General features: G+C 34.9%; 3 protein-coding genes across 16 annotated transcripts; all 3 read right to left on the reverse strand.

Moving 5' to 3' along the window:
• Window positions 1-260: 260 nt before the first annotated feature.
• Window positions 261-3647, reverse strand: LOC147296855 (protein DEHYDRATION-INDUCED 19-like). Of its 2 annotated transcripts, none has more exons than XM_086250105.1 (6): window positions 3256-3646; window positions 2992-3131; window positions 1715-1792; window positions 1317-1600; window positions 821-937; window positions 261-526 (listed from the first exon to the last, which is right to left on the reverse strand). In XM_086250105.1, the coding sequence occupies exons 1-5, from the start codon at window positions 3338-3340 to the stop codon at window positions 829-831; spliced, it is 696 nt and encodes a 231-aa protein (XP_086106231.1). In that variant the 5' UTR covers window positions 3341-3646; the 3' UTR covers window positions 261-526; window positions 821-828. The 2 variants fall into 2 exon arrangements, 1 of the variants encoding a protein (XP_086106231.1); XR_015123284.1 differs by lacking the exon at window positions 261-526 and having other exon boundaries at window positions 1317-1404; window positions 1508-1600; window positions 3256-3647.
• A 984-nt stretch (window positions 3648-4631) lies between these two features.
• Window positions 4632-7827, reverse strand: LOC147296856 (protein NUCLEAR FUSION DEFECTIVE 6, mitochondrial-like). 12 transcript variants are annotated; one of them, XR_015123269.1, is made up of 6 exons: window positions 7599-7827; window positions 7378-7499; window positions 6532-6569; window positions 6323-6409; window positions 5732-5803; window positions 4632-4879 (listed from the first exon to the last, which is right to left on the reverse strand). XR_015123269.1 is itself a non-coding variant. In XM_086250016.1 (4 exons), the coding sequence occupies exons 1-3, from the start codon at window positions 7751-7753 to the stop codon at window positions 5123-5125; spliced, it is 285 nt and encodes a 94-aa protein (XP_086106142.1). In that variant the 5' UTR covers window positions 7754-7825; the 3' UTR covers window positions 4632-4879; window positions 5076-5122. The 12 variants fall into 12 exon arrangements, 8 of the variants coding, with proteins under 8 accessions (XP_086106142.1, XP_086106133.1, XP_086106102.1 ...); XR_015123275.1 differs by lacking the exons at window positions 6323-6409; window positions 6532-6569 and adding an exon at window positions 5076-5130 and having other exon boundaries at window positions 7599-7825; XR_015123276.1 differs by lacking the exon at window positions 6532-6569 and having other exon boundaries at window positions 7599-7825.
• A 579-nt stretch (window positions 7828-8406) lies between these two features.
• Window positions 8407-10851, reverse strand: LOC147296857 (uncharacterized). Of its 2 annotated transcripts, none has more exons than XM_086229578.1 (3): window positions 10749-10851; window positions 9101-9259; window positions 8407-8948 (listed from the first exon to the last, which is right to left on the reverse strand). In XM_086229578.1, exons 1-3 carry the CDS (start codon window positions 10758-10760, stop codon window positions 8673-8675), a joined length of 447 nt encoding a protein of 148 aa, XP_086085704.1. In that variant the 5' UTR covers window positions 10761-10851; the 3' UTR covers window positions 8407-8672. The 2 variants fall into 2 exon arrangements, with proteins under 2 accessions (XP_086085704.1, XP_086085703.1); XM_086229577.1 differs by having other exon boundaries at window positions 9101-9271; window positions 10749-10828.
• Window positions 10852-12520: the final 1669 nt, after the last annotated feature.

Consider the following 12520-nt stretch of genomic DNA (forward strand, 5'->3'; position numbering starts at 1 on the left):
AAAATAACAGCGTCTTCCTCAACAGTACAAGACAGCCATGACGGAGCTTCCTCCATCCTAACAGTATTAGAGAATTCTTGTTTGACTGAATGACTCCATTTGTTCCTTTTTCAAGCAAAATCGAATACAAATTCTAAATGATGAACAATGCTTACTGATTTCAGTATCTCAAGTGCATTACTATGACAAACATGAAATGTTTGTAGACTAAATCATTCATTATGATGATTTGGTTCTTTAAAGAAACAAGCTAACTTAAATACTGACAAAAATTATTCATTTTTTTTCTTTTTTGAATTTCATTTAAGCAAGTTTAACAACAGAAAGACAAGGGAAATAGTCTAAAGACTAAGACAGTAACAAGAGAAAATAAAAAAAATGATGCTTCTAGTCTATTTCAAATGGATTAGTCGATGCGGAGAAAACATTCTGTTCTCAAATTGAAAATTTTCCTTGATCATCACAATTGAGCATTGGCTCTTCATTTCATCTGCTTCAACTGGAACCAGTTAAGGCTTTTGCTACGCTGAAAGTTTCACATTCACCACTCTATCATGTAAAATGGCAACTATCATAAAATTAATGTTTTCCATAAACTGAAAAATCACTGTTTCTTCAGAATGCAGAACATTCTGAAGAAAGGGAGCTAACAAGGACAGGTTATTTTAATCAAGCACTCATAGTGATGCTCCAATACTTGTACGAGGCATGTAATGGGTTGATATAGAAGCTAATGCGATTAGAATCCCGCCCAAGAAGTACCCCTTAACAAGATTTTGAATAACTCATTTTTTTTATTATTATTATAGAAACAACTTACTGCCTCCATTAGTCACCTAACAGTGTTGAGAGAAACAGATCTTGCACAAAACCAGCTCTCCCAGTGGCCTGTTGAATCCTTTTCTCCCGCTCTTCATAACTCAAGGAAGGATCAAAACTGCAAGAGAGAGAGAGAGAGAGAGCCATATTTCAGATCCAAAGAACAGCTTTAAAGGCGCTTGGGAATGCATTAATCCTCAAAGATAGGGCAACAGCCTCTTCACCATCAAAGGTTGTGACTAAATTAGTTCTTGGTTTATTACTTATAAACCAAGCATGTGTAGAAGTCTAGGAGAATAAATTCATAAACACGTTTTTTTTTTTTTTTTGCCTTAATAGGAGAATCCCTAAAGTAACAGAAAACCCCAGTTTAAGCATTGATTAGGCACCACCTTGGTCACTAATATTTAATTCTTGAAGAGGTTTCAAATTCCCCACCTATCCAAACAAAAGTTTGCCAATGAAAAGCAAGGTTTCTGATAAATACAAAACAGTACCTTGATTTCCAAATATGTGATGGCACCACATTCTTTGCAGAAGTGTCCTCACCAGTGCTTACCACAGATTTTGAAATTTCATCTGCTCCTGATGCAGGGAAATTCAAAATAAGTGATGACAAAAATGGATCGGTAGCTGCATTAGACACATTAGCATTGTCTGATCGATATCCACCACTCCCTAGAAGCACCTGGAGATGAGCCTCACGAAGATCCCGGCCAAGGAGAGACAGCGCCTGACTGTTAGGAATAGCAACTCTACGTAACCTGCGACGTCTCTGCAAGTGATTTTCAGTTAAAGGAAACTAAAAGGGCAATCAAAATTTGTACATGGATATATTATCAGGAATTTATAAATAAATGGTGTCTCAATAATTATATATCCAATTTAAGGATATCTTCAACAAGTGTCCATGTTGCAGTGTGATATGACTTAACATGTCCCGCGCAACTTTAACAGAGCAAATGGGACAAACCTGCAACAAAATAAAGTAAATACAGTATGAGTCTTTTTTGCACGAAATATCATCAATAACTAGAAATTAGTAGCTACAGTATCATTCATCTATTTCAGGGATTAGAAAAACAGGTAAAAGTAACTAACAAAAGAGAAAGGAAAGCCGATTGCTTTATCTTTAGTGCTAAGAAGTTTTATCATTGCAATGGAAGTACAGAAAATAGATAACAACTACCTACCATTTCATTGCTTAAAATAATATAAAAATGAAAAAGAAGCTTACTATGACTTAAAGTTGAAATTCTTATAATTACAAAGTTCTCTATAATAATACCACAACCCTGATGAGGCATCGAGTGATGAAACATCTTAGACTTGAATTCATTCAACCTTCATATCTTCAGTTTAAAGATTAAACCAATCAAATGAAGCAACATAGACAATAAACATTGACACTTGAGTATTGACAAGTTCAAATAGATTTCCTATTGTCCAAATATAAGTGGACATCATATCAAAAACAAAGGGTGAGTGCTAGAGGCTTTCTATAAAGAACAGAAGAAAACACGATAAAGAATCCTATTCCTAGCCATCACAGAAATAACTCTTTCATTGGTTTAATCAATATTCTACAACATCCAAAAAGGCATTTCCCGGCTTGTATGAGGTCTCGTGTAAATCCTCATAAACTCAGTCCATGGAAGGTTCTCTCAAATAAATTATCATTATGTCACACATTAACCATCTAAATTATTCTTTTTTTAATAATAAACCATCTAATTTATTCTCAGCAAGCATGCATCATATGCATATAAGACACCCTCTTCAGCAGGTTTTGGAAATTCTTTGGTATTAATTCCTTATTTATGCAAAAAAAACAAAAAAAACAAAACCAATTTATTTCCCTAAGATATGAATTATCAAATATTTCAGGAAAAAAAATTGAAGACAATAAAATCAATACTACGACCGATGTTGAAGAACAGAATACAAAGCCAAGTTAGCAGTTTATAGTCATATGCTTTTGATGAATTAAAAAAGTCAATCACTGATTTCCAAATTAGGAAATAAAATTTGACAACACAAAAACAAAGATCCTAACTTTTTCCTGAAGAAGAACCAAACCAAAACTTTATGATTATGCAACAAACACTAATCGCTCATAACATTTCAACGAAAAAAAAAACAAAGAGAATATGAGAGAATAAGCACACGTACGGTGACTTTCGATTCGCAGGAGTGCTCGTCTTCGAGGTGCGAACACAAGGACGCGATGTCGAAGTCCTCGTAACAGTACGGGCACGGGAAGTCAGGTCGGACCTCGTCTTCAACCTCAAAATCGTCGATGCTTAACCGATCTAAATTTTCATTTTTAAGAAATATTTGAAAAGAAATAGAATTGATAAATCAATTATAATAATAATAATAAAAAAAAGAAGATCAGAAATGAAGACCAAATACAGAAGAGGAGCTGGTACGGACCTAAGTGGGAGCTCTGATGGTGGTGCTGCAACGTGTATTGCCGTTTGGCGGCGGCGAGGCGGGAGGTCCAGAACTCGGAGTCCATTGAAGGATTCGATTCGATTCGATCAGATATCAAGCTCCTTTATTGATTTATATTTAAATTTGATTGCTTCTCAAAAGCAACAGAAAACAAATATCAGAAAATCTTAATCCGCTCTCGGGTGCTTAGTTTTGTTGTTTATGTCAGATTTTCTCCGAAGCTGGAAGCATAAATGTGAATAAAAAGAAATAAATAAAAAATATTCAGCTTCTGCCTTCTGGAAGGATAAATTAGACTTTTTCTTAAAAATAAGGAGGAAGCATCAGAAATAACGATAGAATGATTAGGTGCGTAGGTAAGAGAGAGAGAGAGAGAGAGAGAGAGAGAAGAATAAGAGGAGTGAGTATTATACTATTATGTTTTGTTTGTATGTATGTATGTATGTATGTGTAATGTGTTAATGGATATGTGGTCAGGACAAGTGTCGGAGTTGACGTCATCCAAGGAAATAGCGATAAAAATGTCGGGTTGGGTTGGGTTTCTCTTTCCCTGAGTTTTTTTGGACGGTCTAAATTTTTGCCCGCCTCTCTCTCTCTCTTCCTTTTTCCCTTTCAAGTCTCTTCCACCATGTATTTCTAAAACCTTGGCTGCAAGCCTGCAACTGAAACGTGGAAGTTGAAGCCGCTAAATATTATATTCAACCGCCAATGGTTCGTGAATCACATTTCTTTGTTTAATAACACTTGAGTCATCAAAATTTTAGTAAAACCGTCATAATAATATTTTATTTACTTTTTTATTATAAATAAATAAAATTTAGTATTATATCAGTTTGAATTTAATTTTCAGATTTGTTTTAATATCTCTTACATGAATAAAGAGTTATAATTTGGATACAGTCGCATTTAATCATTCTTGGTCAATTTTGACTGCGCTTAGTTTCTTCAAATTACTTTCAACCGCCTTTCATGTGATCTTTAATTTCTCATTGTTTCCATGTTGGCCAACGAGCACTTTGGTCTCTCTTTTTTTTGTTAAATTTATTACTTATAAAAAAGAACAATTTAGTATCTAAGAAGGTCGAGTTGGTCAAGACTGTCAAGTTTTTTCTCAATTTACTCTGGGTAATGTTTTCAAGCCAAATTTTTTTTGAGAAGAAACGAACAAGCCAAATAAAACCAGATACATGCCTGATCAAGGGGTTTCAACCTGATTTTGTAAAGATCAGGGTTGCTGGCGCCAAGATAATTCCATTTAAACAAGATTGTATCTGTAAGTCTACGTTTGTTGCATATAACATTAGCCTAAAAGTTCTATATTACTATGCATAAAAGATGTAAAACAGATCACGAAGAAATGGGGAGATGAAGTTCAATCTCAACCTCAACCTCATTATCATCAGGATTTAATTTTAGGAAAGTCAAAACAATATAAATCATCATGGTACCTACTTCCTCAATGATTGTGGATAAAAATTACAGTTCTTTGGATTTTCAAAGCCAACTAAGATGAAGAATGCCTCAAGCAAGTCTTACAAAGTCCACTGAAATCCATGAAAACTACGATCAATGCACCGCATCCCAACAGATAACAATCATCCATCTACAATACAAGAAAGGATAATAAATTTTCACAAAAACTATTTGAAATTTTGCAACTATTTTTACCATAACTTGCTCTTAGGATAAAAAAAATGTATAATGAGATACAAAAGCACAATTTCAGTCATTTGTTTGTAAGTACAAAATAATAAGGTTCACAACTAAAACTTCATAAGCAAGGTAAACAGAGGCGCAACATGGCAAGTCTCCAGGCCAAAGTCTGAAGTCTGCTAATGAGGAATCATCACAGCCCTAAACAAAGAAACAGCCAAAGTCAAGAAAAAAAGCTTAGGAAGGATTTGGAAGCAGAAGGTGGCAGCACGGGGGAGAATCAAATTAATCTTCTAGGATGGAAGTTGGAGTTTGAATGGAAGTTGAAGAAAGATATATTATTATCCTTAAACAGATTTCAGCAAGTAGCATTTCCCAAATTATTCTACAAACATGAAGTGGAATTACCAGACTATCCTGACTTCTATGCAATTAACGGAGATCCAACATAAGGACAAATGTTTGCTGAGGAAGCAACTAGATTAGAAACATGAACACAGAAAATGTTTCCTCCAGAGATGAAAATACAATGAATCCATCAGTTGAAAGTGAAACCAAAATGTACATAAGTGCAATCCTTGAACTAGTTAATGTATCATCGTCATCATCATCGTCACACTACAAAGTACAAACAGATTAATTTTTTTTTTTTTCAACCAAAATACCATTAGGAAGCACCCATAAATGAGTTTAGTTCCTTTCTACATCAAGAATTAGAAGAATTTTTTTCAACACCTTTTTCCAGCTATATAAACACACAAGAATCATCTATAAACCCTATTAAAAAGCTGTATTTCACCACCTTGTCTTAGAGCGCAAGTACATAAAACTTTGCTCGAACCCTCTGATATTCATCATACATCATCATTGCAATCTGAGTGAATACAACAAAGCAGTATTATTATTATTATTATTATTATTATTATTATTATTACCACTATCCTTATATGATTATACTGACATAAATAACAATGAAAAAAGAAAAGTTAGTTCAGCTAGAATTTTCACGTTGGACTACACTTCTGCATTTCCATACAATCTTTCATGATCCAGATCGCAGAAAGCCATCAGAAATTTAATTTACCGGAAATGAAAGAAAATTGCAAAAGTCACATTTATGCAAGGAATACAAATGTTACACTAAAAGTCAACACTACCATTTTGCAATAAATTACTCTGCCCAATGGTTAAAACAATAACTATAAAGAACGCAGGACTAAAAAGACAACTATGTCCAATGAACGATAATCCAAAATAAATAACTGAAATAAGGGATAAAGAAAGAAATTCTTAAAATTTCAATGTTACTAAAAAAGGAGAGTTCATCCTCTCATATTCCACATTAACTAAGATTGATGGTCTTCTCATCTAGTCTATTGAAGCAAACAGTTACCAATGAACACTTTCAAAAATCGACAACAAAAACAAATCCAAGTCACTCCATATTTGATGCTTGATCCTCATCTAGTCTTGTCTTGCCCTACAAAAGAAAAAGCATATGCATTCTTTCATTGTGCAAGACAGAGAGAGTTAGAAAGAAAGATGGGATCACCCAATGAAAAGAAGAAACTTTGGAAGAAATAGGCAGAAAGATTGTCTCACTGATTTAATGTCATGGCCACACTTCCATCCATCATCATCTAACATCACCCCCCTCAGAAAAAAGAAAAATTTGAAGAATTTAAAGAAAAAATCATTATGCCATCCTGATTGTAGGCAAAATATTAAATTTTTGTGCATGTAAAGTTGCCCACTTTTTGATACACCTTATGCAAAAAATTGAAATTGAAATAATTGAAAAGATAGACTTGAACTAATGCTAAAGGACATGCGTGCCTAATAATTCTAATTTATGGAGGTCTCTCATTGGAACTCATACTCAAACTTAGCTTTTAGATATTTTATAGACAATGCCTAGCTACCATGAAATGATCATGGGAGCCAATCATATTCTGATAAATACAGAAAATAATATTATTCAGTTCATTATTCCGTATACTAAATATCATCTCCTTCAGCATTCTCTTCTGGGCATAGATATTTAAATTTAGCTTCTTCATATAACTGGGATTCAGGAAATACCTAGATGGCAAGTAAAGAATCACTAAAGGCCCTCGATTTCACTTTAGGCACAAAAGAGCAAACACTATGAAATTAAAGCAACCACAAAATTCAAACTTCAGACCATAAACTAGCAATCACTGAGAATTCAAATAAAACCTACAACGCAAAAATTCTCTTCTGCAACTCACAGCTTGACTAATGACTCCAAATTCCGATATAGCACGACTTGTAATGCACACACAGAAACCATAAGATTGAACATAACCGCGAGTAAATCAGCTGATTCCACAACATATATTCCAATTCCAATGTTACAAACAACGCATTTCAGCAAATACCCATCACAAATTACGAAGCTATAACTCAAAGAAAAAGAGGGAATACCTTCAGGGGTCCAACCGTAAGAGCGGGGCGAGACGGAGAGCATCGAAGTGAGCAATGCAGAGGCTGTGGCCGTGTGGTACGGAAGCATCGTCTCCACACAGCAGCTCAACTCCACAGGCGACCTTCATAAGCTCAAAACGATGTATCACACATGTTAATGGAGAAGACAATGAATAAGTAATAATGAGATTTAGGGTTTGATGTAAACATCTTTTCTTTACCTGAAAATGCGATGAGAGAGGGGGCTTTGGTCTTGTTTGACGGTGCGAAATGGTGAGGAGGCTGGCTTGGGTCTGGCTGCGGAGCCGATTCTCGAACCCACGGCGGTTCGGACCGCGGTGGCGCGGAGGACGGACCTGGCGGCGAAGGAGGACATGGCTAATGATGGTTTTCGGGGTTTTAGGATTGGTGAGAACTCGGAGAAGGTTTTGGGACTTTGGAGTAGCGCTCTCGTGTATTTGTGTGTATATCTGCTCCTATGTTTGAGCAACGTGGCATGATATCATTGGAGCTCATATTAACGGGTATTTCTGATTCATATTAATTGTACTAAATCTTAAAATTTTAGATTTTTATTTAATTAATTTTCTAACCTAAATGGCTAAATCTTAAATAATCTCTAGATTTTAAACTGGTCAAGAATTAAAAAAAAAAATAATAACTAAAGGGCTTTCTTAATCTACAAAAATAAATATGTATCAACTAATTATTAGTTTAGTAGTGTTCCTCTCTAAAATGTCAGTAATTATTTTGTATAACACCCTTCCTTAAATAAAAAAAAAAAAAGCATAATATGTTCTTGCAATTAACCTTTGAAAACAATAAGTATTATCCTCAGAACAAAAAAATAATAAAATCAGACACCTTGGGTAAAGTAACTATATTTGTATTGGTTTTAAAACAACTATTTATGTGAGGGGTTTTTATTTTTTTAAAGAATTTAACCAAGCTTATCATGTGGACCTTAACCAAACTGTCAATCACCTTTTGATCACAATCCAAACTTTGTTATCTTGGAGACTTAGACACTGTTTGAAATTCGTTGAGGAATATGCTCTCCCTGAGCTTTAGAGTGATATTAGTAATACATTACAAGATAGTGAAATTCCAAACCAAGTGACCAAGCAATTTGGCAAAGGACTAAGGTACAATGCAATGCTCTCAATCTCAACATGTCAACTGGGATAAAATTTTCAGGATTTACAGTGAGTAACTCATTTCTCCATTCTTAGTACACAAATTGATACTATGTGTTGGAAGTTTTATTCCCTTGAATGGCAGTGTAGAAAATGTAGTTAGCTTTTACCATCAAACATTGCCTTCTTAGACTTGCTCTTACTGCGGCTTATCTTCACCAGACCACCAAGCAGCAGCGGTATGCAAATTCGTCGTGACATGTCTACTCGATGTCTTCTGGAGACATCAGAATGTGAGCCACCCCTAATGGAAATCCTGTCATGTTCTTCGAAGCGAATTGAATTCGGGTAGTATAAGCGTCCTCTATCACCCGTTCTAAAACCAATTAACCGGCCTAGTGACGTGCTGTGGTCTTGGAAGAAGGATGCTGTGGACTGGTTGATTTGAGAATAGCAGCAGAAGCAGCATCACCACCACCACCAATACATCAGAATTGTATCAAAGGATGAGAGAATGAGAATAGTTATAGTCACTAATTAAGGGTTATAGTCACTAATCAATGGTTATAGTCAGTTAAATTAATTACCTCAGTGTCAAGGTTGGAGGATGAAAAGGAGGTGAAACTAGTAGAGGGTACATGCAAAGAACGGTGTCCTACAGCAGCAGCTGGTAAGCTCTCCACAACTCTTAGTCTCATATTCATGATCTCAAGCCCAAGAGGCCATCCATGGGGCATTTCATAATCCTGGAATTGAAGCTACCAATTTAAACATCACCATTTAATATTGTCAATCCATCAGTGTTTAGCTAATCACATCTTTCTAGTATATTGATAAACAGAAGTCATTAAGAAAGCAAAGAGAAATGGGAAAGTTTCTCTCAGCAGGTACTAAACCAGAAAGCATGATTCTTATTCTCTGCTTTTTTTGAACAACACTACAAACAAACAAGAATATTGAAAATAAATTGTTTTCTTTGTTTAAAAAATAACATAAGTTTTGCATAAAATTGGTAGGGGAGCAAGTGGAAGAGGGTGAATCATCAACATCTTAGCTCCCTGGTGGTGATTATTAAACCATATAAATAGTAGCTGATTCATAGGGTGTTGACCTCTGAACTAGTGGCATTGTTTAGGTCTACCTGCTCACTCTAACTGCAGCTCCACCAATTTCTGATGAAACATTTTGCTACCTATCAGAGATTCAGAATAGGCGACTAGGAAAAATAATATGCAGTCCTAATGATCCTAATAATATTACAAATGGACTATAAGATTTGGTATGGACTACCCTACCTGCAGAAAAGCTGAGGCAAAAAAAGGATTATACAAATACTCATCCTAGTCTTTCTCTATCCTTTGTTTCTCTACATAGTCATCCTAGACTAGGATATTTTATTATCCCAGTCTTTCTTTATCCTTTTTTCTATCTACAGAGACAATAACATTTTTGGCATTTTAATTAATCAGTGTCATGCTAAAACCTCTGTTTTGTGACAATTTTCAATTAATTAGATTTCAACTAGGGGAATTTTAACATCAACATAATATACAGCCAATAATTTTGTAAAATAACATGTTAGTAATAAAACTTCAGATGCAACTCACAAAGAACATTTAAGTCATGGAGCCACTGATTTATGGCAAATAAAAGTCTCAAATAATGATCATTAAAGCTGAGAGATGAACACTTTGTCCTAAATAAAACAGAGTTCTAAGATTGCCTAACACTCTATTTTCTTCTTCTTCTTCTTGATATTTAACTGACCCAGATCAAAGAAGCCTTATTCTGAAGAAAAGGGTGATACTCACATATCCAGAAGACTAGAAATATGATATTACAAGCATGCATGTTCCAGTTGCACTTTCTTAAAAGAACATCCAAGAAGCCCCCATTTTAGCCACAAAATAAGAAATTATTTTACATATTTAAATTTAGAAGAGGCAGTGAAAGTAGACAGCCTCTCACCAAGAACCCAATTCAACAGCAATAACTGTGAGTATGTGACCATGACCAGAGCCAGAGGCAAACTATGTTTCAGTTCTCATCAAACCTATAAACTCTATTCAAAATTTCAAACACTGAAAACCAAATACATAAGTAAATACCCAGAAGAGGAAAATCAACAAACAGAGAAGAAACTTGACCAATCATTCAGAAAAACAATACAAATACAAACACAAGAAGAAATCATAGAGAAACATATAAGAGTTCCAATGTAAGGCTGAATTTTACCTCCATGACCATGGCTTCGACAGTCTGATCAGTAGAGAAGAAAGGAGAAGATTATCACAGGAAATCCACACACTATGAAAACCTTATAGAGAAAACAATTGGGTTGTTTATCTTCTTCCTTAAAAATGACTACAATAGGAGATTAAATGAGCTTGGGTCCCACCTCGATGTTCAGTCCAGCTATAACTGGAAATTTACACAACCTTTATTTTAATTAGCATTTGATAGTTACCAGGGTCCAGACATACATCAAATCATGCATTAATTAATTAATTCATCACCATATTTCAAATCTTAGTCTGATCACAACATATATATATATATATATATATAATCACAACAGTTTGATCTTTTTAGTGTGTTCTTGGTGCAGTTAGACGTGCAAGAATTGAAGTTGAATATTCAGAACCATGTGGGAGCCAAGTGGTTAGGTGGGCTTCATTTAGACATGAGAACCATATATTTATTAGGAAATATGAGGGGGTTGAAGCTGTTGAGCAATCTCTGCTACCTTTTCAAAACGGATGGGGGTGTTTGTTGCACTACTTATTTTTGCTGCTTATCCTTAAGTTCGAAACTACAGTATTGACTATGACATGTTAACCTTAATTTGAGATTAATTGCAGTGTAAGTATGACAACATGAATCAGATAATTGTCATGATCAAGATAGCATATCAGGTTTATGCACAAAATAATTCAAATGAAACAAACCTTGTGACACTACTAATTTTGTATTAATACTCATTTGCAAATTTCTTGTGGTATATATAGTGCCACTAAAGAAAAGTGTTGCTGTCATACAGTATTGTACAAGTTTAAAGTTCGAGTGCGTTGACATTTCCAAGAACTTTCTAACAGGTTGCGTTATTTTAGCATTGTGGTCCATATTGGACTAATCATCCATGGTATGGGACCAAGGACGTACTTAAATGCAGTTATACATGAAGCTGTAAAGCCTGTAATTGCTCAAACATTAATTTTCAGTTGTTACCAAATAGGGTACGTATGCCATTGATTTCATGTGCATGCACTCAGAAATTGCAGCTTGGCACGCCTAAAAGTCACTGGAATTGCATTGATGGCAGGTGAAAAATCCAAATTAAAGGAGGCAGCTGTAATCGGACAAGCTAGCTGTGCTTGGCATGCCTGCAGTGACTCGAAGTTTAAGGGCCTTTAAGTACTGGCCACCAATCCCATTACTAAAATTGGAGTTTGGGGTTGCATGTGACTTTAAATGGATCCAGTTTTGGGTTGCTATACTCATTCACTGCATACCCCTTTTTCTACATGTGTCATTGATTTCGTGTCCTTGAATCAGTTGAAACTTTGATCAATCATGCAAGAACAAGAAAAGCTAAGGTTTGGTCACTTAATTATCATAATTAAATTGATCATATTAGTATGAGTTATGTATAACACCATTTGTGTCTATTTCTCTTTGATACAACAAAATTTTTGTTTACACATTCACTGTGTCCGATTCTCTCATCAGACACCAATACAATAAGTGCATATTTCGGTGAGTTAGACAAAAATAGTTTCTTTCCAAGGACTTGTAACTTTTCAAGTAACACATGCATATGAGAGCATTGTGTATTCATATTTTAACATAAAAATGTGTTGCTTTTGAACCCAGTAGCTGATATGCATGTTCACCAAGAACTCACGGCACAAAAATTAGAAAGAGAGAAAGGCATATATATATATGGGTGGGAGGGTTTTATTAGGTACTTCGACGTGGGCACATCTGAGACGCTGAGAGAGGAAAGA

This window comes from Dryas octopetala, chromosome 1 (assembly GCF_963921425.1).
Source record: "Dryas octopetala chromosome 1, drDryOcto1.1, whole genome shotgun sequence".
Lineage (NCBI taxonomy): Eukaryota > Viridiplantae > Streptophyta > Magnoliopsida > Rosales > Rosaceae > Dryas > Dryas octopetala.